Source organism: Gymnoscopelus microlampas (genome assembly GCF_963454915.1).
Source record: "Gymnoscopelus microlampas genome assembly, chromosome: 12".
Lineage (NCBI taxonomy): Eukaryota > Metazoa > Chordata > Actinopteri > Myctophiformes > Myctophidae > Gymnoscopelus > Gymnoscopelus microlampas.
Window position 1 is genome coordinate 6,237,282 of NC_139949.1, and position 22,223 is coordinate 6,259,504.

Genomic DNA, 22,223 nt, shown 5'->3' on the forward strand with positions numbered 1-22,223 from the left:
TCAAACTTTTTCATGTCAAGGACCACCAAAAGTATATGTATTTGGCCGCCAACACCCATCTCAACATGTTTTGTTCCAGGGACCCCCAGAAGCAAATAATAGTGTAAAAATGTTTAGCTTCAAAAAATATATATCAAAGATTTGCACACATTTTCACGATTTACAAAAATAGCAGATCTACAAGCTCGTAGCACGGCACTCGGTGCCGCCATATGAGCTAGTATATGCTATTTTTGAATAGCCAAAGTGTAAAATAATGCTTTTTAGTTGAAATGAAAAGTGACACAGATAAGTTCCAGGTCTTAATGGGTTAATACGTCCATTTTAAACATTAATTTTGTTTATTCCATTCCATGTCGTATGTTGTTTCAATTCCTCTTCACATTTGTTGGATATTGTCTGTTAATAATATTATTTTTTTTGCGTTGTATATTATTTGAACTGTTTACTGATTGTAAACCGAACCCTCTGTCTCCCTCATCAGTTTGTTTGTAAGAACTACAAGTGCATTTCATTCTCATGGAAATGTGACACAGTAGATGACTGTGGGGACCGGTCAGACGAACCTGCAGATTGCTGTGAGTAAAGACTGAAAAATGCCCTGTGTCCACACACACTTGAAGAGTTTAACTGGCATTCCAAGTTGTATCATCCCATCGGAAAAAAAATGTACACTAGGCCATGAGCCTGAATCCACATACTTCACTTCAGGGTATGAACACATCAAAACATCAAAAAATGCAACATACAGACAAGATGATCAAACCTGGCCCGTAGAAAAAAAATACGGACGAACATTCTGGAGGCAGTTTGTAAACATGATTGATACAACGTGAGGCTTTTTAACATTCAACACATTTCTAATGAAAAATATGGACCAATTGAAGTTGCTTTAATGTATAACATGAAGACAGTGAAGATATCTCTATCACTAAATTCAGTTCACTTCAGTGGGTTGTCATTTGCCATGATGAAGTCATTTGATAGATTTAATTCAACAGAAGGTGACTAAATGAATGACATACACAACTACAGAGGATCATGTTTGTAATAAAACAGTGCATGTGATTACAAGGTGTAAGTGTTGTTTTGGGTGCATGGCTGTGGGTGAGACAGTCAACAGGACACACAGGGTCTGCTATAGACTGGGGTCAGAGGTCATACATCTATTAGGGTGAAATGTCTGCCAGTGATTCCCTCTTGATGACATTTTCCTCTTTCTCATTGTCTTCATCAGTGAGTGTTGTTCCATCTAGGATGATATCAAATAAATGTTAACTTTGTAGTCACTCTTAGCTCTCACAGGGAGCTCTGCAGCTCAAATGTCCTTTTCTAAGGGCCACTTGACCCCTGAAAACTTCTCTCATGTTATTGGACAACTTATCAGGCGTGTTCCACAGCCAATTGGTTTTGAAGGATTATTAGTTTGTTAGTGGTGAACGTGTGTGACTAAATCACAAAATGACAACCAACCTGTTCATTTACAACAAACTATTGCTTGTCAGCTATTTTTATTTTATGTGAGCTCTGACAGAAATCACTGTTCCTCATTCCCACCCTGTGAATGTCAATTATACAACAGGTAGTTCCGACCAAGCAATCTGATTGGTTGAAATAGCTTTCTAGCCGTGCTTCAAACCAGCATCATAGCACGGGCCGAATCACATTAATAAATCACTCCTACTGCAGTCCGCGCCTGCTTAGACCATATATGGCACAACTGTGCTGTGACGTCACGCTGTCCCACGGTATGAAAACAAACAGAGAGTATTCTGACCCACCGCCGCCACCGGAGAACAAACAGCTAAGCAAAATGGACTATGTTGTTAATTTTGATTTATTTGGTGGACTTACGGTTGATCATTGGTTAGAAGAGGATGAGAAGGAGAACGCGAAACCGATCTACAAGTTCACAACGCGACGCGTTGTGAGCTTGTAGATCGGCTATTTTCGCCGTGCGATACCTTCGTACGACGGAGCATATAGCCTACTGGAATCAGCTGCGTTGTGCCTCAGCTGTGTTGTGCGCTCTGAGTGCCTCAGAGCGCTGCTACAGGGACTATTTTGTCTCAGTCAAATAAACTCTTCTCTTTACAGGGAAACATAATAGCGAAACATTTTTATTATGAATTGCCCCACAATATGAATACATTTGGATGTGTTTTGTTGGTAACTGTTGTATAATCGCAATATTACACTCGAGGGTGTGCTTTACCTTACATTATTGGCACGTCAGTGATGCTGGCGGAACTCGGCTGCGCCTCGTTCCTGACCGCATCACTGGCGTGCCAATAATGACGGTAAAGCACACCCTCTCGTGTAATATTGCTTAAATATATAGCAGCAAAGAGGAGAAATATAGAACATCTTTTCCTGTATTTCAACCATAGACTGTAAAAAAGAATGGACAAAGCCACTCCCCTGCTTTCTACAGAATGAAAATGAAGCCGATAGTTCAGGAACGTGCATTCCTCCATCGTTAATATATACAGTTGGCCAAGCCGGAACTCAACCGCTATTGGTTGAGACCAGACACGTAACCAGCGAACCGGAAAACAACCCCCAAAAATGCTATTGGTTGGGTAGCTTGTCAATCAAGAGTAGGGCGGGGAATGAATGCTATTGGTTGTGTAGGTTGTCAATCAAATCATCCCGCCCATCCTGGAGCATAGCCTACTTTATCGTCAATTTTAGAATAAATGGGACCATAATTTAGCAAAACGCATATCATGATGATTGAAAGGAGACTTTAAACTAGCGACTGGAAGCATATAGAATTTATGACCATTTTTATTACGGTAAGAAAATCTAGTCTAAAGTTTGTCAAAAACCCATTCACTTGCGTTAAAATAAATTCTTTCTGACACTGCAGGTCGGCACAGGGTAAAACAGTGCCTCACTCTGGCCATTCATAAGCTTCCGTGTTGGCCTCATCGTAAATATCCAAGCCTTGCCCCTTGATTTCAACAAATAAACCACAACTACATCCCGACAGCTGTTACACTGAAGCTCATTTCGTTTTGTATGTTTCTCCACAGCTCTCCAGACTAAACCAACACACAACAAAACAGGTACGTCTGTCTGTCCGTCCGACTGATTGCCCTTCCAAAATGTGGGAAGACACCATTAAATAACAGCCCCACTAAAACAACGACCCACTAAAACGCTGATCACTGATCGTAAATATGTTGATATTTTGTATTTAAAGTGAATGGAAAAGGTGAGTCAGTAGATACAACAGCTTCACTGTGTCTCTGGGGGAGAGAGAGAGAGAGAGAGAGAGAGAGAGAGAGAGAGAGAGAGAGAGAGAGAGAGAGAGAGAGAATTGGAAAGAGATAGTCTTGGGATTTGTGTTTTTTTTAAAGGTAAACCAACTCAAATGTAATGTCTTACTTTCTCCAGAGGTGGAGCCCTTCCTCATCTTAGCCAACTTCTACAACCTGATGAAGATCAACATGAACGGCTCCAGCTCCACAGAGCTCAAACAGGTGAAAGCCATTAGACATAACAACACATCCTATGTAATCCTATACAATATTCTACACACACTGCTTTTGACATGCTGGAATGTATTCCAGTCTGAGACTAACACAACTGCTGTGGTGTGACAGGACCTGACGGGAGCAGTGGCTCTGGACTTTGACTATCAGCAGCAGATGATCTACTGGGTAGAGGAGACACGGAACCCCCCTTATCGCAACATGATCAGTCGTATGCACATCAACGGCAGTGACGTCCAGGTCAGTGTGACAATGACAACTATGAGGATGAATGACGGATACTTGTTTTCAAAATGCTTATGATTGTAATACAGAGTACTTATACTAGTATTTAAAATACTAGTATAAGTGTGTGTGTGTGTGTGTGTGTGCGTGTGCGTGTGCGTGTGCGTGTGCGTGCGCGTGCGCGTGCGCGCGTGTGTGTGTGTGTGTGTCGGGGGGTATTAAGCTAGTCAGCTTCATAATGTGCAACACATTGTTTTCTCACTAAACAGTAAACAAACCAACATACAGTATTAGCGTATACAGGGTATCTGCACATTTCTAAAGTGAGGATTTCCTCAACAAAAGTGCTCTCAACACTCTAGCTGCAGCCCTCCCTCATTCAATGCCATTTGCACCTCTTGGTTCTCCAACATCTCAAAGTCACTAAAAACTAAGCTTCAGACCTCCCAAAACAAACTGATACGACTACTTCTCGCCTCGGCCTTAAGCCCATGACCCACCTAATTCCAACACACTTTGCTAGTCTGAGATGGCTCAGGGGAGAAGACAGGGTTAAGCAAATATCACTGGGATTGGTATTTAAGATAGTCAAAGACACAGTGCCCTCAATACCCTCATACCTGTCAAACTACTTCTCCAAAGTGAGTGACACCCACAGCCACACCACTAGAGGGAGCCACCAAACATGGGAAAGTTCTCATTCTACTGCACTACTACCCAGCTAGCAAAATATCGCACATTTCTAGCGTGAGGCCGTCCCCACGCCACGCCGACCGGGGCGTCCGCCGGGCGGGACACGCCGCGTCCACTCGGCGTCCTTGATCAGCGTGAGCCGCGCGTCACGCCGAGCCGCTAATCAGCCTCACTCCGGCGGTGAACGCCAACCGTGGCGTTCGTCGATAGCGGCCGGGTAGCGTAGCGCCGTCATATAATATGCTGTATATACCCCCCCCCCCCTCCTCCTCCCTTTCATCCCCTATATTTAGCGGCCATTGTTACACCCCCCCGCATTTGAGGTTTCTAAACATGTCAAGTAGCAATACAGAATAAGGTCGCCATCACACAGTTCCCCTGTATCTCTAAGTATCTGTCTAAGAACATGACATAATGCAGAAAATACATGGCCTACATGAAATAATGCAGCACAGACATTAACTCCATTGTTATGGTATTTATTAGAAAAGGAAGGCACAGAAATAATAATCCTAAAATACAAATGTATCACTTTAAAATGGCAGACAGTGAGAAAAGTATTCCACATAAAAGTATCAATGCTGTAATAATATGTGTAAGTCAGACTGGTAATCAATAGCCTACTTAAAGTAACAAAACAAGTAAACATACCCATTGAGCAGAATGTCAAGTAAAAAATGCATAAGAATATTAAAAAATAGGAGATCTATGGTCCATTTGTACACTCAGAGTTGCAGACCTGTAAGGGTCCATTTGGTTTCATCTGTACACAGACTTTCAGACATGTAAAGTCCATTTTGGTTCCATGTGTTACCGCTGTAGTTTGTCCTGGTGTATGTGTTTCTAGTTAACATGCTACAGACTCAGAGCCATATCAAAGCTACTGGACAAAAGTAAACATACCCATTGAGCAGAATGTCAAGTAAAAAATGCATAAGAATATTCAAAAAATAGGAGATCTATGGTCCATTTGTACTCTTGCAGACCTGTAAGGGTCCATTTGGTTCTATCTGTACACAGACGTTCAGACATGTAAAGGTCCATTTTGATTCCATGTGTTACCGCTGTAGTTTGTCCTGCTGTATGTGTTTCTAGTTAACATGCCACAGAGCCATATCAAAGCTACTGGAATGAATACAAAATGGGCCACTGTTCTTTAATTCAATTTTGGGTTCTGTGTGCTGGTGTCTGTCGCCCGCCTCTTCTTCCAAAGCCAATGCAGTTCCTTCATGTGGAACGCGTCACGTGAGCCACCCAACGAACGCCAACTGAGAGGGAGAGAAAGGAAATAAATTAGACAACGGTGGTGTTGGTACTTTAATAAGGACCCCCAATTTAACATGCATTAGGTCTACAGACCCTGTTAATGGCATGGCTATCTCTGAGACCCCAATTTATATAGTGAAATGTATGTTAATTTAACTCAGTGTGTAGAAACCCTTGATACATTGATCGGTAACAGTCTTCCACGCCGACATCTCGCCACTCCGACTAGTGGCTTCCGCGTGCGGTTAGGGTTAGGGTGAGGGTTAGGTATAGGGTTCGTTAACGTCGGAAAGGCGACATGTCGGAAAGCCGCCATGTAACCCATTGATCAGTTCCCCTCTTCTAATGCCTCACTAAATTTCCACACCAACACCAGGCCTACAATGTAACTTGTAATTTTCACATAATGTTCAACTATCATGACAGAGATTACAAGAGGGTTCAGGGATTTATGGTGAAATAAATGTGACGTGCTGTGAACTTGTAGATTGGCTATTTTTGGATAACTGTGTTGTCACACCCTTACCTTGCAAAACGTGAGGTCCAAGAGGTTCTTGAATGTGGTCACTGCCCTCACCAGGTCAAACAGCGCTGCGTCTGGAACATACAGACACAGGGAGAGTGTGTAAGTAATCGAACCGTTTTTGTTTTTTTAGTCAGGCTCTACTTTATACTGTTATGCTGTACATTACTTCTAGACTCATGTTAAACCTACCATGGTTTTATAAGCTTGGTCATCACAGATGCTCCTCGATCTCTTCATCCCCACTGCTGTGACGCAGGAAATGACAAGCAGAAACATCTGAGAAAGAAAGAAAATGAAAAAGAAAAAGAGAAGGGTTAGACACAATCAAAGCCGTATCATGCTCCATCGCACAACTGCTTGTAGATTGGTACAAAACAGATGGACTAGACTAGTTAATACCTGGTAGAGAGAATTTGGACACACAAAGTGTTCTCAGGGAGGGTTGGACAGTTACAATTAAAAGCACAGCAGCAACCCAGAACGCCACCTGAGAGAGAGAAGGGAGATAAATTAGACAGCCAATAAAAGTAATATTCTAAGCATGACTGTGATGTTGTCATTTTAATGTCAGACACCCAGTTATACATTTAGGTCCTCATTTAGTGGCAATTCTATCTGAGATGTTTTGCATCGAGTTGCATCGAGTCTGTGTGTCATGCAGATACAGTAAGGCCCAGTTTTAGCATTACTGTAGCTATAGAAATGTGTTGACGATCCAAGCGCCATTGTCCCATGGTGAATTTATTTTCTTTGTTAGGGGGAAAACTAGTTAGGAAAAAACTACAAACAGTAACATACTAATATCAATGCAGGGTCTTAACATGTTCTGGGGCCTGCATTTAGCTGCTAACCAGTGTTTAATAAAGTCATGTTTGTTGTTTTATTTTATGTAAAGGCTCAGCAACATCAGAACTCCACGATGAAAATATATAATCGTTGCCTTGTGCCTTCATACCTGAGGACAACTCCTCTTGTCCAAAATGGTACAGCAATGCTAACCTGGAGGTTATGCTGTATAGAGACAAAGAAAAGAGAAGGAAAAAAATACATTTAAGATTTCGGCTGTGGCATAAGATTGTAGATTGGCTATTTTCAGCAGCCAGTTCATTTAATGTAAAGCAAAATAATTAAGAAAACGAGCAGCCTTTCGTGTGTGTGTGTAAGCTTTTAGCTTAATTCTGCCTTATTCTAGCCTTCAGCTAACATGAGCTCGGCGATCTATATAAATAAAATAAGTACAAGTATCCATAACAAAGATATGCCTACCTAATCCATCGATCAACAGTTAGTATCATAACTCTGTGACGTGATTAAAAGTAATGTGGGTAGCAACCAAGAAAAGTCTAATCGGTTAGCGTGCTAGCCAGCTAGCACGCTAACATGTAAACAATTAAACAGTCAAACATTTCTAAAACGAGATATTTAGACAACACACAGCAGGCATACATCCACACAGATACAAAAAAATAGTAGGCTAATACACTAACCTTTAAATTACATTTCCCCGGAGGAAAAGGATCGATATATCAGCGGTATTTTTTCCCTCCGTCGAGAAGCATAGAGGTATAGTCGAGAAGGGACGAGGCAGTACTAGCAACCGGATGTCCTAGGAATGGAGCTGTAGTCAGTGTTGCCATGTCTGCTTATTATAAGCGACTTTGGGTTTGTTTGAAGACGCGTTGTGAGCTTGTACATCGGCTATTTTCAATTATATATATACTAGAGTTTCGGGGGGCTACGCCCCCCTCAACCCCAGCCGCGCACGGGGCCCAGCGTGGGTGCGTGTATATTGGGGTACCCAAATCGCCGGAGTGAAAGTGTCCAAAAGGAAAAAAAAAAAAAAAAAAAAAAAATTTGGAAAAAATGTTAATAGTGATTGTTACTTTGGTGGTCCGCGGACCCCCTGGTGGTCCGCCGACCCCTGTGAGTGTTGGGACCCCCGGGGACCCCCCTGGAACATGGCGGACCCCTTCGGCAGTTTTTTTTTTTTTCATGCACGGTTTGCTTGTTTCTGTCGCTTGTTTTTTAAAACCTGGCAGCAAACTTGGCAACCCGACTGACATCACTGACCTATCCTTGGTATTTGTACTTCCGGGTTGCATAATGATGACATCACTGTCGAGTCCTGTGGTGTCATGAACCTAGGCAGGTTTGTTTACCACATTAGCCTGGGCAGCGTGCTGTGCTGTGGCCGACTGGCCGTGGCTGTTTGTTTTTGTGTTTGGGATGAACATGGCACGTGAAGGACGGACATATTGTGATCGAGACATGAGTGAAGTGAAAGTAACGGCCTGGGTGGAACAAAGGAGGTACGTAAGAAGGGGGGGGGGGTTGAAGCAAAGGAGCTGTGTGTGTGGTGTTGTGGAGGACATGGGCAGAGTGCAATGGCGGCCGCTCGTGTTGTTTCGGCGAAACCCGTCGCCGTGCGGTGTCGGTGGTGTGCACGGTAAACGGTACGAAGCTGCCTCCCCTTCCGTTTTGTCCGACATTTGGTGAGTAGAATTAATTATGTTGCGCGGTGGAAAAGGTGTAGTGAGCAATGAGATGTCCCCTACGCGACGCGTAAATTCAGCGCGGCCGCCGTGGCGAGTGAGTTGGCGACATGTGGTCTGGCGGTGCGTTGTTTATTCGATAACAGAGCTGTGGGGTGTCGCACCGAGGGTGCGGAAGTCGCTCGCCATTTATATAGTTAGATATACATGTCTAGGCCATGTGGCCTATAGTCACCACATGACTATAGCCAGCAATACACAGTTTTGGGCTTGTTTTCATAGACCTGGCTGCTTATTTCTCTCACAAAATATGGCAACACTGGTCAGTGATTTGATGTAAACATCCGTTGCGTATATCCGGTGTATATCGCCACCTACTGAACTGGAGTATATTGAGTTCCTGCTGTAAGGCCTAAATAAAGTATGTTTAGTGCTAATAATGAATTATACAACTTGATAATAATAATAATAATAATAATAATAATAATAATAATAATAATAATAATAATGGTAATAATAATAATAACTAGACGCGTCGCAATTCCGGGGAAATTGCAGAGTGTGGTTGCGCCGACGCCGGTCGCGGGTCGCGGCCGCCGGGACTCGAGGAATACGCCGGGAGGAATAACGTCGGAGGCTGCGCCAATTACATTGTGTCGTCACTCCTGAGATCGCTTGCGTTTCATTTTGAGAGGATTGATCCCCCCAAAAATCATGTTTTTGCATCGAACGGTTACGTTTTGCGCATTTGTGGCGCCCCCTATGGGTCTGAGTGGAAATGCTTTTGGAGATTTGTTGAGTAAACCACCCTCGACATGTGATTCAAATCTGGGATCGATTGGACGTTTCGTTCGTGATTTTTGGCATTCTTTGTAAAACGGGCCCCTCCCGCTAACTTTGGAAGCCAATTACGGACGAACGGTAAGGACTATCAAAATGCCGTTTGGATATCTTTATCGCATGGGTCCATAGATCATGTGTACCGATTTGTGTGAGATTTGGAAAAAAATTGTAGGAAAAGGAGCAAAAAGTGTGTTTTGAAGAAGATTCAAAATGGCGGAAAATGTATCCTGACGCAAATGGGCGTGGCCTATATGGGGAGATGCGTAGTGACCCAAGGAATCCAGGTGAAAAGAAATTTTGATTTTAGGACCTACGGTTCAAGAGTTACAGGCCAAAACGTACAGGGGGCTGTTATAGCGCCACCATGAGGCCGAATGGTGTGATAATTTTTTTAATAATTTCGGAGAAAATTATGAACCTCCCCTCCAAATGTGGTAACTATAGCTCTTACGGTTTTTGAGAAAAAAATACTTGAATTTGAGTTTTTTCACTTTTCCATTAAAGCGGATGGGGAAATTTAATGCACTAATAAATTAATATCAATTAAACTATACTACGGATGAACGGTAAGGACTATTACAATGCCGTTTGGATATGTTTATCGCATGGGTCCAGAGATCATGTGTACCGATTTTTGTGACATTTGGACGTTTCGTTGGTGAATTTTGGCATTTTTGGTAAAGCGGGCCCCTCCCACTAACTTTGGAAGCCAATGACTGATGAACGGTAAGGACTATCAATATGCCGTTTGGATATATTCATCGCATGGGTCCATAGATCATGTGTACCGATTTGTGTGAGATTTGGACAAAATTTGAAGGAAAAGGAGCAAAAAGTGTGTTTTGAAGAAAATTCAAAATGGCGGAAAATGTATCCTGACGCAAATGGGCGTGGCCTATATGGGGAGATGCGTCGTGACCCAAGGAATCCAGGTGAAAAGAAATTTTGATTGTAGGACCTACGGTTCAAGAGTTACAGGCCAAAACGTAAAGGGGGCTGTTATAGCGCCACCATGAGGCCGAATGGTGTGATATTTTTTTAAATAATTTCAGAGAAAATTATGAACCTCCCCTCCAAATGTGGTAACTCTAGCTCTTACGGTTTCTGAGAAAAAAATACTTGAATTTCAGTTTTTTCACTTTTCCATTAAAGCGGATGGGGACATTTAATGGCACTAATAAATTAATATCAATTAAACTATTCAACCAATCTCTTAGCCCTATACAAGCGCACGATTCCCGTTCAAGACGGTCATTTTGATATATGGCACAACATTAGGGGATAAAAACTGTGGGAGGAGATGCGTCTGAAAAAAAGTTTATCTATAAATAAATAAACTAGACGCGTCGCAATTCCGGGGAAATTGCAGAGTGTGGTTGCGCCGACGCCGGTTATGGCTCACGGGTTTTGTGGTTCGAGGACTTCGTGTTGGGTACAAGTAGGCTATAGTAAACGTTTAGGATATAATGTTGTGAGATTGCACTTGTTATAGGCTAGATGTACAGGTTTTATGAGTATGCACTTTGTGGTATCACAACACCTCCAAGGCCTTAAAAACAAGGCTTCAAACATCCGAAAACAAACTTGTAAGGTTACTTCTTGGCCTCAATCACTAAACCCATCTAACCCCTGCTCAATTTGCTAGGATTGGATGGCTCAGGGTTGTGGTCAGAGTACAGCAACCTGCTATGGGCCATTGGGATCCCCCTGTATTTGTCAAATTCTTCCAAAATGTTAATGATGTCAACGATCACAACACCAGAGGTAGCTCCACAAATCTTGTCCAACCTTTTTTTTTGGCTCAACAAAGGGAAGTAACTTGTTGTCATGCTATTCATCTTAAATGTGGAATGCCCTACCAAGAGGAGTAAAGGAGTGTTAACCCTACTTTCATTCAAAGCTGCCCTAAAGATACACCTTCAGGAGACTGCAATTCTAAATTGGCCCCTGTCCAAGTCTTAATCTACCCCAAGCCTTAATCTACTTTTTCCCCCCTCCCACCTTTTTTTGTACATATTTCTACTATTCATACCAGTAACCTGTAAACTGATTGTATGACATTCTGTATAGTAGTGTGTATATCTGTCTGTCTCTTATATGTCACCATGATTTGTGTGCATGGGGATCTCACCTTAAACAAGTCCAGTGTTTAATGAGTCTCCCAGATTAGTAGAGCTTGTATTGTGAATGTGTACTTCCATGTACTGTATTTCTCATGTCTTACTAAATAAAGTACATCAATCAACCAATCAATGGCATTATTGGATTTCACTATGTGAGTATAGAAGTTATAGTAGGTATTTATCATTTGACTTTGTGTTCCTTGCAATACATTATTTTTTATATTTATTGAATTAGTGTGTGAACTGCTTGTTTTTACTTATATAATGTTGTTTATAGAAATCCTGTCTTTTGGGTCTATTTGGCTTCTACCATTGATGCTGGTTTTATGTTTTAAATGCATTGCCTTATGAAATAAATTGTAATCCACCTTGTGTGTGTGTGTGTGTGTGTGTGTGTGTGTGTGTGTGTGTGTGTGTGTGTGTGTGTGTGTGTGTGTGTGTGTGTGTGTGTGTGTGGTTGTTGTCTTTCTCTCATACACCATAGTACTCAAGTTGCTTAGAGTTCTTTACTTTATTGAAGAACGTTTTTTACAATAACGTGATGATTACATTATTATTTAATTTTTTTTAAAGTATCTGACAATTAATTTAGTAATGAAGGTTGCATTGTAGTTAAATGATAAACACTCCATATTGATATGAGTCATCTAAACTGAGATAACAGTGCATTTGCCCATTGTATAATTTCTTTTATGTGTAGGACTTCTGCTTTAGATTCAGGCCTTTGGTGGTTTTAAAATAACAAGTAATTGTGAATCAAAACTCAAAATACAAATGGCTGGTAATTTGATTACATTTCCTGGGACCGTTATATGGTATATAGTAATACAATGACATTAGAATATGTTGCTTAAAAGCTAGAATATTGTATTGTTTCCTTCAAGGCTTATAAGTGTAAATATTTTTTTTTATAAATGTGTACATTAGGTTAATTTAAAAAATGGTCCATACATGTATACTGTATATTAATGTCCAGGGTTCCCAATAGAAGCCATAGTATTAACACTTTTTTTACATGAGGTATAAACATTATTGGCTTAGAAGAGTTGAGAGGTGTAATGGCCAAAGGCTGAGGTAAAGGCGATGAAGTTGATGAACAGGGTTTGAGTGAACGGTGTGATGTTTAGAAATGGAGGAAATTAAACCATCAATGGAAAAAAAAGAAATGCGTCTCCTTATAAAAAAGATATTTCGTGACTAGCTTGTGGTCATTTTATTTAAATATAACCCATTTGTTTAGGGTGGGGTTATCTGTAAATGATGATTGGAGTCCTGTAATTAAATGTTCTATGAATGTTATATACTGCTACTATTTTATTCGTGTCACTGGGTGATAGTTGGCGCATTTATGCTTTTAGCAGTTAATATGAGTCTTAAGTAATTCAAATGTAGAACTGAATATCAAATGGATAGCAATCATGGAACTCCTGGCCAAATACAAAGGAAAAACAGCGTCCTCTGCTGTTTTTTACGTATTCATTTAGCAGAATCTGTTCTTCATAGATTAAATGGATAGAGATAGTTTAGGCTATAATAATCTGTTACCTCACACCTTTAGTTAAACATAGTTGTATTTGCGAGTGGGGTGGGGGGGGGCTCATACTGACCACGACACGGGCAACAGGGGCTCTGGGGGTAAACCCTAGTAGGATATTTTGTCTTTAAAGAAAGATTTGAGCTCCACAACGCAATAGAAGTTACACGATGTTTATCTAATTAGTATGTTGTTTTTTTCCGTGATATTGTTATGTGTAAATTAGTACATGAGTTATGTTTTCATCTAGGCTGTTCGTACACGTCCTGTATCATGGATGTGGTCAATCAAAAAACGTTTCGTCGTGTAATACACAAAATGTAACCCATATTGCTCTGTTCGCGTTCACAAAGTATAGCTCTTCTGCTCGTCCAAGTAATTCTCTGCGCTTGCAAAGCCAGCTCTGGCCAGTAGAGTGGGGTGGTGTTATTGTTTTCCATTCGCTCTCAGGGCTTGTTTTTTTCTTTCAAACATACGACGTCACACTGATAGGAACAGTGTGCGCGCGCAGTTCGGCAGTAAAAGAATCCCACTGTTCATAAGATGCAATGTAAATACAGTTTCAGTGTTTTTTTTCCCCCAGTGTCAAGGAAGAATGGTTAGGATTTTTACTGGGATCTTTCGTTTCTGAAATACGGTCACTCCCAGCCATCGTAGCCAAATGTATATTTCTCTTCCTTTAAATGATTAAACAAATACAGTATAAAGGATCCAACGGAAACAAGCCATAATTTCGTGGGTTTGAGGTGTTCTTCGTAGTTATAAGGAACCGTACCTTTCTGCGCCTATTTCTTCTTAAATTCAAATAAAGTAATCAAGAATTGTATCTGGTAAGCTTCATTTTGGATATATGTATTACGATCCACATTTTATTTCGGTGTTTTTTATTTTATTTTTTATATTTTTGGATGGGGGCAGTATCTTATTAATACTCGTTAATTTCTTTACGGTTTTTTATTTCCAAATGACAATAGTCTTTAACTTAAGGTTTTTTTGCCATGCATTTCTGTCTTTTTCACCGATATATGGTGATGTGTAGGCTATGCACCGTTTCATAACTTACCGTTCTGTATTCGATAATGTTGATTGATTTATTTACTCTCCATTTTGTTCTTACAGTAAATGAGGCTATTTGGAACATTGCATTATAATTATATTTTTCAATGTAAGCATATTAATACTTACATACCTTTATAACTCATCCCAAATACTATTTCAACTTGAATTATTATTATTATTACTCACAAACCTGGTCCTGAGGATTTTTTAATAGGTTGTGGTGTGAAGTAAATAAGTGAATTTACTCAAGTACAAGTTTGAGGTATTTTTTTACTTTACTGTAGGAGTATTTCCTATTTTCTGTAGCCAAGTGTTCTATTCCACTATACATCTCACGGGTAAATAATTATATGTAATCCGATATTTTGCATAAATGCGTCTGAATGTCATTTCAGTATGTAGCAAAGTATTGGAACAGCATTATAAGATAACGTGTTTACAGTAGTTTGAGCATGCAACAATTGTTCATATATAACTAATTCATCAATATGTGTAGTGTGTTCGTTTGTTGATAATGAGAAGCCATGATACTTTTTAACTTTTTATTCAGAAAAAAAGTAGTGTCTTTCGAGGTCCGTTTCTGGGTCCTCCTCGGCAGCATGTGCAGCTTCTGAAAGACATGAAATGTATTATTAGTTAGGTATATTCATTGCATAGGAAAGTAGGCCTATAGTAGCCTAATGCTTACACTGTTTTGTATCACAGTATTTGGAGTGGGGTTGTAGTATTCAGTGTAATTGCGCGTTTTCATCTCACTTTTATTTTACCCATGATGCGGAATAGTCAATGTCTTGTCAATGCAAATGCGTGGATTCTTGGAATAAATCCGACAGATCATGAATACACGCATTTGGATTGACAGATTTCGCCACATAGGTAATATAAAAGTGTGGTGGGAGTGTGCCTTTAGCATGTAATTGTATATTTGTTGAATGTGATAGTTCCGATTTTTAAAGTGATAACTTGAGGTATATCTTACGTATCCGTTTTTCATCCGTCTTTATCTGGAGAACTCTGGCTTCAAGCTTCAGCAGCTCCACCTTCTTTTTCAGTCGCTCAATCTGGTACTCCTGATTGCGGACCACCGCCACCTGCTCACTCCGCTGTTCCTGGATTTTGTTGATTTGGGCCTCTGTGTCCTTCTCAGCCTTTTGGACTGCTTCCACCATTTCGGCCATCGTGGCGTTCGGCTTTTCTATAACACGCTGGAAACAGAAACAAATTAAAGTAAAACATATTGTACATCACATTTATATAGGCTACACACACACGTAGGCCTACACATATTTCTGGGACATGTTGTGGAATCAGCTTTTGTCCGAAAATATGTTTCACCTGCTACGGATTTAGAAAGCACATGAATGCACTTTATTTGCATGTTGCTAGTCTATGTGTTGGAGGGAATCAAATTACATTTAGTAAGCGTTAGCGGAGGTTTTACGTAACGTTAATCACAGTAAATTGTACCAAACGTTTAAGGTTATTGGTGCTACTTATTAAAGTGAACTTTTATGTGGTAGGACTTACACGTATGTTCTGAAAACGGTCTCGCACCTCTCTCATCTCTGCTGGAAGGATCGCTGCTGCTCTTGATCTTGCTGCCATCGATCTCGCTGCCATGTTGCTGCTGTGCTGAAAGTCGAATGGAGTGAGAAATTGCTTTTTTAAGCTGGTCCATGATGGGCGTGTTCCACAAACGGGTGTGTTCGTTTTAACAATTATCTTGTCATTTGCCAGGGAGAGTTAGGTAGCTGTTTCCTTGAAATGGCAATTCTTTCTGATGTGAGGGGGTTAAGACTCCACTGTTGAGTGTATCATTATTGTATTAACTTAGTTTGTTTAGTAAGATAGATAAGGTAAGTAATGTGTCTGATATATTATTGACATATAATGTCTTGCTTCTGCTTCAATTAATTTAGCTGCATAAACATATGACATTCGTTAACATTAGTCCATAAAATCATAAACATTTATAATAAATTCTATTTTAAAATTGTTGGTCCTATAATTGAATCCTACAGATGTCATTTAATAATGCATAAGGCATTATTTGCCAGTTCATAAAGCGTATACATTGTGATATTTTGTGTTGAATTTGTGTATTTTCCTTCTGAATTCCCAAAAAAATAATGCAGGCTGGGTGATAATAGTAGGCTATACAGATTTATGCATTTGTAATAGTTTTTATGTCTCATTGCATTTCACCGAACAGGGATTTGTTTTTCTATTATCATTATATTCGGTTCAAATTCATTTTTGAAATGTGTTTTCTCAGTGGCAGTTGATGTGGCTAATAGTATTCGTTTGCCAAGTATAATGATTATTAATTAGCCCGGGTTCATCAGTAGGCTTTAGTTCAAAGTTATGTCAGCCTGTAGTGTTATTCATATAAGGGGCTTTTTGAATTATATATGAGCAGAGGTGGACAAAGCATTCACACCATTAGAGTTTTCAAACGTCTATCAGATGTTAATCGTACTACTTTGGCTGCTATACAAATGATGGGAGCGTACTCAAGTTCCCTCAACCCTATGTTCCCTCAGCCCTATGTTCCCTCAGCCCTATGTTCCCTCATCCCTATGTTCCCTCAGCCCTATGTTCCCTCATCCCAAATTAGACCCTATGTTCCCTCAGCCCTATGTTCCCTCATCCCAAAATAGACCCTATGTTCCCTCAGCCCTATGTTCCCTCAACCCTATGTTCCCTCAGCCCTATGTTCCTTCAGCCTTATGTTCCATCAGCCCATGTAATATTCTAATGTTTTGTCTTGTCTGTCTGTCTGTCAGTATCATGTCAGTATCATGGTCAGTATCATGTCAGTATCATGTCAGTATCATGGTCAGTATCATGTCAGTATCATGGTCAGTATCATGGTCAGTATCATGTCAGTATCATGGTCAGTATCATGTCAGTATCATGGTCAGTATTATGTCAGTATTATGTCAGTATCATGGTCAGTATTATGTCAGTATTATGTCAGTATCATGGTCAGTATCATGGTGGTCAGTATCATGTCAGAATTATGTCAATATCAGGAGTGGTTATTTGCTTCAGTCATCAAAACGATTTCTATAAGTTTAGGGTTGTAATGGATAAAATAAAATAATTTACCCATAATTTTCCTATGACTGATAAAAGTATTAAACTCCCTTTTTAATACAGTATCTACTGTGTTAAAAAGTTTCTGGGGGAGGACCCCCAGCCATATATGTCCAACCCGTATTAATTTGACTGTGTAATGTTCATGTCTGTATATCAGAACTTTGTTTATACTCATTTAAATCCCCCTCTATTTTTTTTATTTTTTATAATAAGCTAAGTTTTCCATAGCTTATTATACCTTTAAACTCATTTTTTTGTAATACAGTTGTTTTGGATATCTACAAAAGCTCGATATTAGTATAGACATGTATCATTATTATTATTAATATTTTACTTTATTAGCTGTGATAAAAGTTCAATAGTTCACTGATCAGTAATTCTTTGCAGCTGTTGTTATAGGTACCTATAGGTTTCAAAGCTGTTTGAATTTGAATTGATGAGAAATTATCAATATAATTTAACATCAGTCAGTTTCACAGCTGTCTGAATTTGAATTGATGAGAGAAACTATACATATAGTTTAATGTGTCTTAGCTGACCAGGTCAAAGCAATTAAGTTTGACCAATCATGTTGCCCAAGCATCATGGTCAGCATCATGGTCAGTATCATGGTCAGTAGCATGGTCAGCATCATGGTCAGTCATGGTCATGGTCATCATGGTCAAGTTTTCCTTGTGACATAATGTACACGTATACGTACCCCCAGAACATGCTTTCAACACGTACAATTTAAGGTTACGTGGCGCGGCTCCGACGCCCCGCGGGTCCGAAAGCCGAAATCCGGGCTCAAAAAGGGTGGAAAAAGAGCAGATCCACAAGCCTGGATAGGCCTGTGGTGGCCGCGGGGCGCAATACCGGCCGTGTCCACAAGGCGGCGCCCTCCCCAGTCCATGGTCCCCGGTAGTGATGAGCGGGTCGACAGAATTTCAGAGGCAATTATGCGGGCTGTGGGTGAGCGGGTCAGCCGCTCTCACACGCAAAAAAAAATAAAATGATCACATGCTCTTGTTTTGTCTTTATTCCTAATAAGAATAAGAATAATAACAATAAAACAGTTTGAATACACTTGGGGATTATTTTCTAACCATGATTTTACAGAATTAAAAAAACATCTCGGGTCGCGGGGCGGGTTGAGCCATAGATTTATATATGGGTTCGCGGGGCGGGTTGAGGCGGGTTGGGTTCCGTCGCGGGGCGGGGCGGGGCGGGGCGGGGCGGGGCGGGTCATGAAAAAACCCGACCCGCTCATCACTAGTCCCCGGCCCACCTCCGCGCCCAGGGATGGTGGCTCCCGGAGCGGGTAGAGCAACCGAGTGTGAACCCGGCAGTCTGCCGGGAGGCCCAGGGCTCCTGGCCTCTCCCCTGCTGGAAGGGGGAAGCCAGGGAGAAGGGCCGACTCGTGCCATAAAATAGCTAGGGATCATGCCCAGGAAGAGGCACCTTCCAGTTCCTGGGGTAGCGACGGGGCGGCGAAGACCCCCAAAATCATGGTTCTTTGAAAAATTTCGATTTTTTTTCTAAGTGTCCGCATGGGCTCCAGAGGTCCCCGGGGACCCCCTGGAGGACCCCCGGCCTAAAATTCCAACTTTTTTCGGCTTGTCGATCTGCGCTTTTTCGGGCTAAAACGGCCCGTACCTCCCGGTCCGTGGGTCGCTCGGGGCCGGCGGAGGGCTCGTTGGATCCGGGCCGGGGGTGCGCACGTGTCGGTACCCCCCCCCCCCCCCCCCCGGGCCCCTGGGTGGCTGCCCGGGCAAACGGTGGCCGAAAAACCCGAAGAAAGCTCCGGAAGGCTCAGGAGCTTTAGGGCTCGCTGCCTCTCCCATGCGTGAAATTTCGCATTGGGGGGAAAGTGGCCACTTGTGCCATAGGGTAGCTAGAGACCATGGCCGGACATGGTGCACCATATTCGGGGGCGTCCCCGTGCCTCGCAGGGCCATGGATCCTGGAGGTTGCAGCCTGAAGTGTTGCAGCCTCAGGTCGCCCTGGCTCTCCCCTGGTGGAGAGGGGGAAGCTACGGACAAGGGCCGACTGGTGCCATAGGATAGCTAGGGCGACGGAGCCTCGCCCGACGTGAGGCTCCGTCTGTGGATTTCCGCGTCGTACCTCCCTGTCCCCTCCCCGTGGCCCAGGAGGCGTCCCGCTCGTCCCTGCCTCCCTCCTGTGAAAAAGTCTCCCGGTCGGGACGCCCACTCGCTCTAGAACGTACCTGTGGAGCTTGGCCGTGGGAAGCTTGGCCGCCGGGAGCTCCCGCCGCCCCTCTCACGGGGGGCCTTGGCAGTCTCCACGGACCGGCAACCCCACGGTGCGCGCCTCACCTGGGCGCGCTGTCTCTGTGGCGGAACAGGAGGCCTACCTGGTTCATCCTGCCAGTAGCATATGCTTGTCTTAAAGGGCGCTGCAGACTCGTCTGAGTTGGGCGTGAAGTCACTGCCAAGTGACCACGCCGGGACAGTAACTGATATGGGTGTAGACAACATAGGTGGCGCACGCAGGAGTTGAGTAAACCAAAGTTCCCGATTGTGGACCCACAAGGCAAGTTACCTTGATGGGGTTGGGGGCGGGGGAACTTGACATGAACCTGCGAGCAGCTACGTATCTATGTGGGTTGTGCCCGGCGCCGCGGTTGTCCCGCAACTCAGCAGTGGCTGCACCCGAGTTAATCGAACGAGATTCCCACTGTCCCTACCAGCTACCTAGCGAAACCATAGCCAAGAGAAATGAAATCAGCTCAGACCATAGAGGAAAGAAGACAATCTTCAGCGAGGAAACAAGACCCTGCTAATGGGCGTGATAACTATTGCGGCACCCCTTGTACCACCAGGTACCTGCGGTCTGTAGGCCGCGGGACCCCCCCCGACTTATCGCCCGCCGAGGGGTGCTTAATCGTGGGTACGCGGGACCGGCCGGTGAGCCGGGCCCGACGCGCTAAGTTCAGAATAGTCCCAGGGGCGACTATTCTGGTTTGTACCACCAGGTCCCCGCGGTGCTTGGGCCACAGTCTGTAACTTCACTTAACGCCCGCTGAGGGGTGCTTAACACATCGGGTGCCAAACACGGTCTGAACCGTGTGTTTACATAGTGGCGGTTCGGTGCCGAACACGGTCTGAACCGTGAGTTTGGTCTTTTTGTTTTTTCCGTTTTTCCCCGCGCGGGCGGGGCTAGAGCAGCTCTGGGAGCACCCATTGTAATCCTGCGAAGGAAGTGCCAGATCGCTCACCGGAAACAAAAAAAAAAATCACATCCGCTTCCTGTCTATTTCCTACTTTGAAACGCCTATATCTCCGAATCTGTTTCCTGTGGGGAAAACCGGTCATGCGCGAAGCGCGATCCCCCCCCGTTGTAACTCGCAAGGGTAATGTTATGGTTCCAGGCTGTAGCCAGGCTCATGGCTCAACATGAATCGATGCTTTTTTTCGTGTGGATTTGCTCATCGCGGAGTCTACAGATTTAAACAGTAAAGCGCAGTCAATGGGGAGAATGCTGGCACCCAACGTAAGTTGTTATGAAAAAACACTGGCACCCGATGTGTTAAGAGTGGGTCCACGGGACCGCGTGGAGAGCCGGATGTCCGTCGAGGCCTCCCCGGGGGTCCCCAGGGGTCCCTGGCTGTAGAGGCCTGACCCGACCGACAGACTGGTCGGGTTAAGCCTCCGGAGCCAGGGACCCCCGGGGGTCCCCGGTCCACCTCCGCGCCCAGGGACGGCTGTCGGACTGGTGGGCTTTCGGAGCAGCGGGCCGTCGGAGCTGCACCACGTAGCCACAATTTAATGTTGTGGTCACCATCATCATCGGTGTAAAGAAAACTTTATGAAGTCTTATAACTTATAACTTACTAATAATATATCTATATATAGTCTTATACCTTTGGGGGATGCCTTGGGGAGCCCGGGGGAACCCAACAGGTGACCCCAACAGCACATTATGGAAGGGCCATATGTGACGCTGAAGGAACATAGGGATGAGGGAAGATAGGGTCTAATTTGGGATGAGGGAACATAGGGCTGAGGGAACATAGGGTATGATTTGGGATGAGGGAACATAGGGCTGAGGGAACATAGGGTCTAATTTGGGATGAGGGAACATAGGGTTGAGGGAACATAGGGCTGAGGGAACATAGGGACTAATTTGGATAAAATAAATTTGTTAGGGATTGAGGGAACATAGGGCTGAGGGAACATAGGGCTGAGGGAACATAGGCATGACCCCCAAATGATTACATCCAATATTTATATCATGGTCAAAGTGTGGGTGTTGGGCTAACAATAAGCAACAATCCAATGAAATTCAAACTTTATTTCAGGGACTCAATGGGTCCACTGAACAAAAAACAACATAAAAATATATAACAATAAAAAAAAAAATTATTTCCCCCCTTCCTCCTCTTCTGGTTCCTTTGTGTTTTCCGCCTGCCCAGGTGTTGGCTCTGCAAGTGGTTCAAGTAGATAGGAAATGTCAGGTTATTCATTGCGTGGTTTACAGGTATCCAGTTATCAGTTTCAACAAACTACATGAATAAATCTCGTGTACGCTTATATATTACACTCACCATTCTTGAATAATTTTGTACATGTTTGGCATGTAGGCGCTTGGGCCAACATTTGCTGAAGCTCTTGTTTCTGTTTTAGGAGCTGAGAGTTGGTCCTCCCCAGCTCTGCCAACTCGGTTTTCTTCTGGTCTCTGGCCTCTTCCTGCTGTTTTAGGGTCCCCATGACCTCCTCGCCAACTTGCAGTATTTGCGCTGCAATGCTGTTTTTTGGCACCTCTGTGTTGGCACATCGATACTTGCAATAAAAACAAAAACAATAACATGATTAAGTTCTCATTCCGGTTTGTTTATGTAGAAGTGAGTGAATTGATCTT

General features: G+C 42.8%; 1 protein-coding gene and 1 long non-coding RNA gene across 2 annotated transcripts in view; one reads left to right on the forward strand and one right to left on the reverse strand.

Annotated features, from left to right (window-relative positions):
• The window catches only part of LOC311057148 (low-density lipoprotein receptor-related protein 6-like), a gene marked incomplete at its 3' end in the record, with an annotated part of 41,216 nt that extends 36,577 nt beyond the window's left edge, over nt 1-4,639 (forward strand). The window contains exons 23-27 of the mRNA XM_084074099.1: nt 485-578; nt 3,039-3,071; nt 3,403-3,488; nt 3,612-3,740; nt 4,472-4,639. Coding sequence (XP_083930225.1) covers nt 485-578; nt 3,039-3,071; nt 3,403-3,488; nt 3,612-3,740; nt 4,472-4,639 — 510 coding nt within the window. The remainder of the gene's footprint in view (nt 1-484; nt 579-3,038; nt 3,072-3,402; nt 3,489-3,611; nt 3,741-4,471) is intronic.
• Nucleotides 4,640-5,572: 933 nt separating this feature from the next.
• Nucleotides 5,573-6,481, reverse strand: LOC311056569. Its single transcript, XR_014601893.1, has 3 exons — nt 6,400-6,481; nt 6,211-6,281; nt 5,573-5,686 (listed from the first exon to the last, which is right to left on the reverse strand). It is a non-coding gene; the product is annotated as an uncharacterized lncRNA (long non-coding RNA).
• Nucleotides 6,482-22,223: the final 15,742 nt, after the last annotated feature.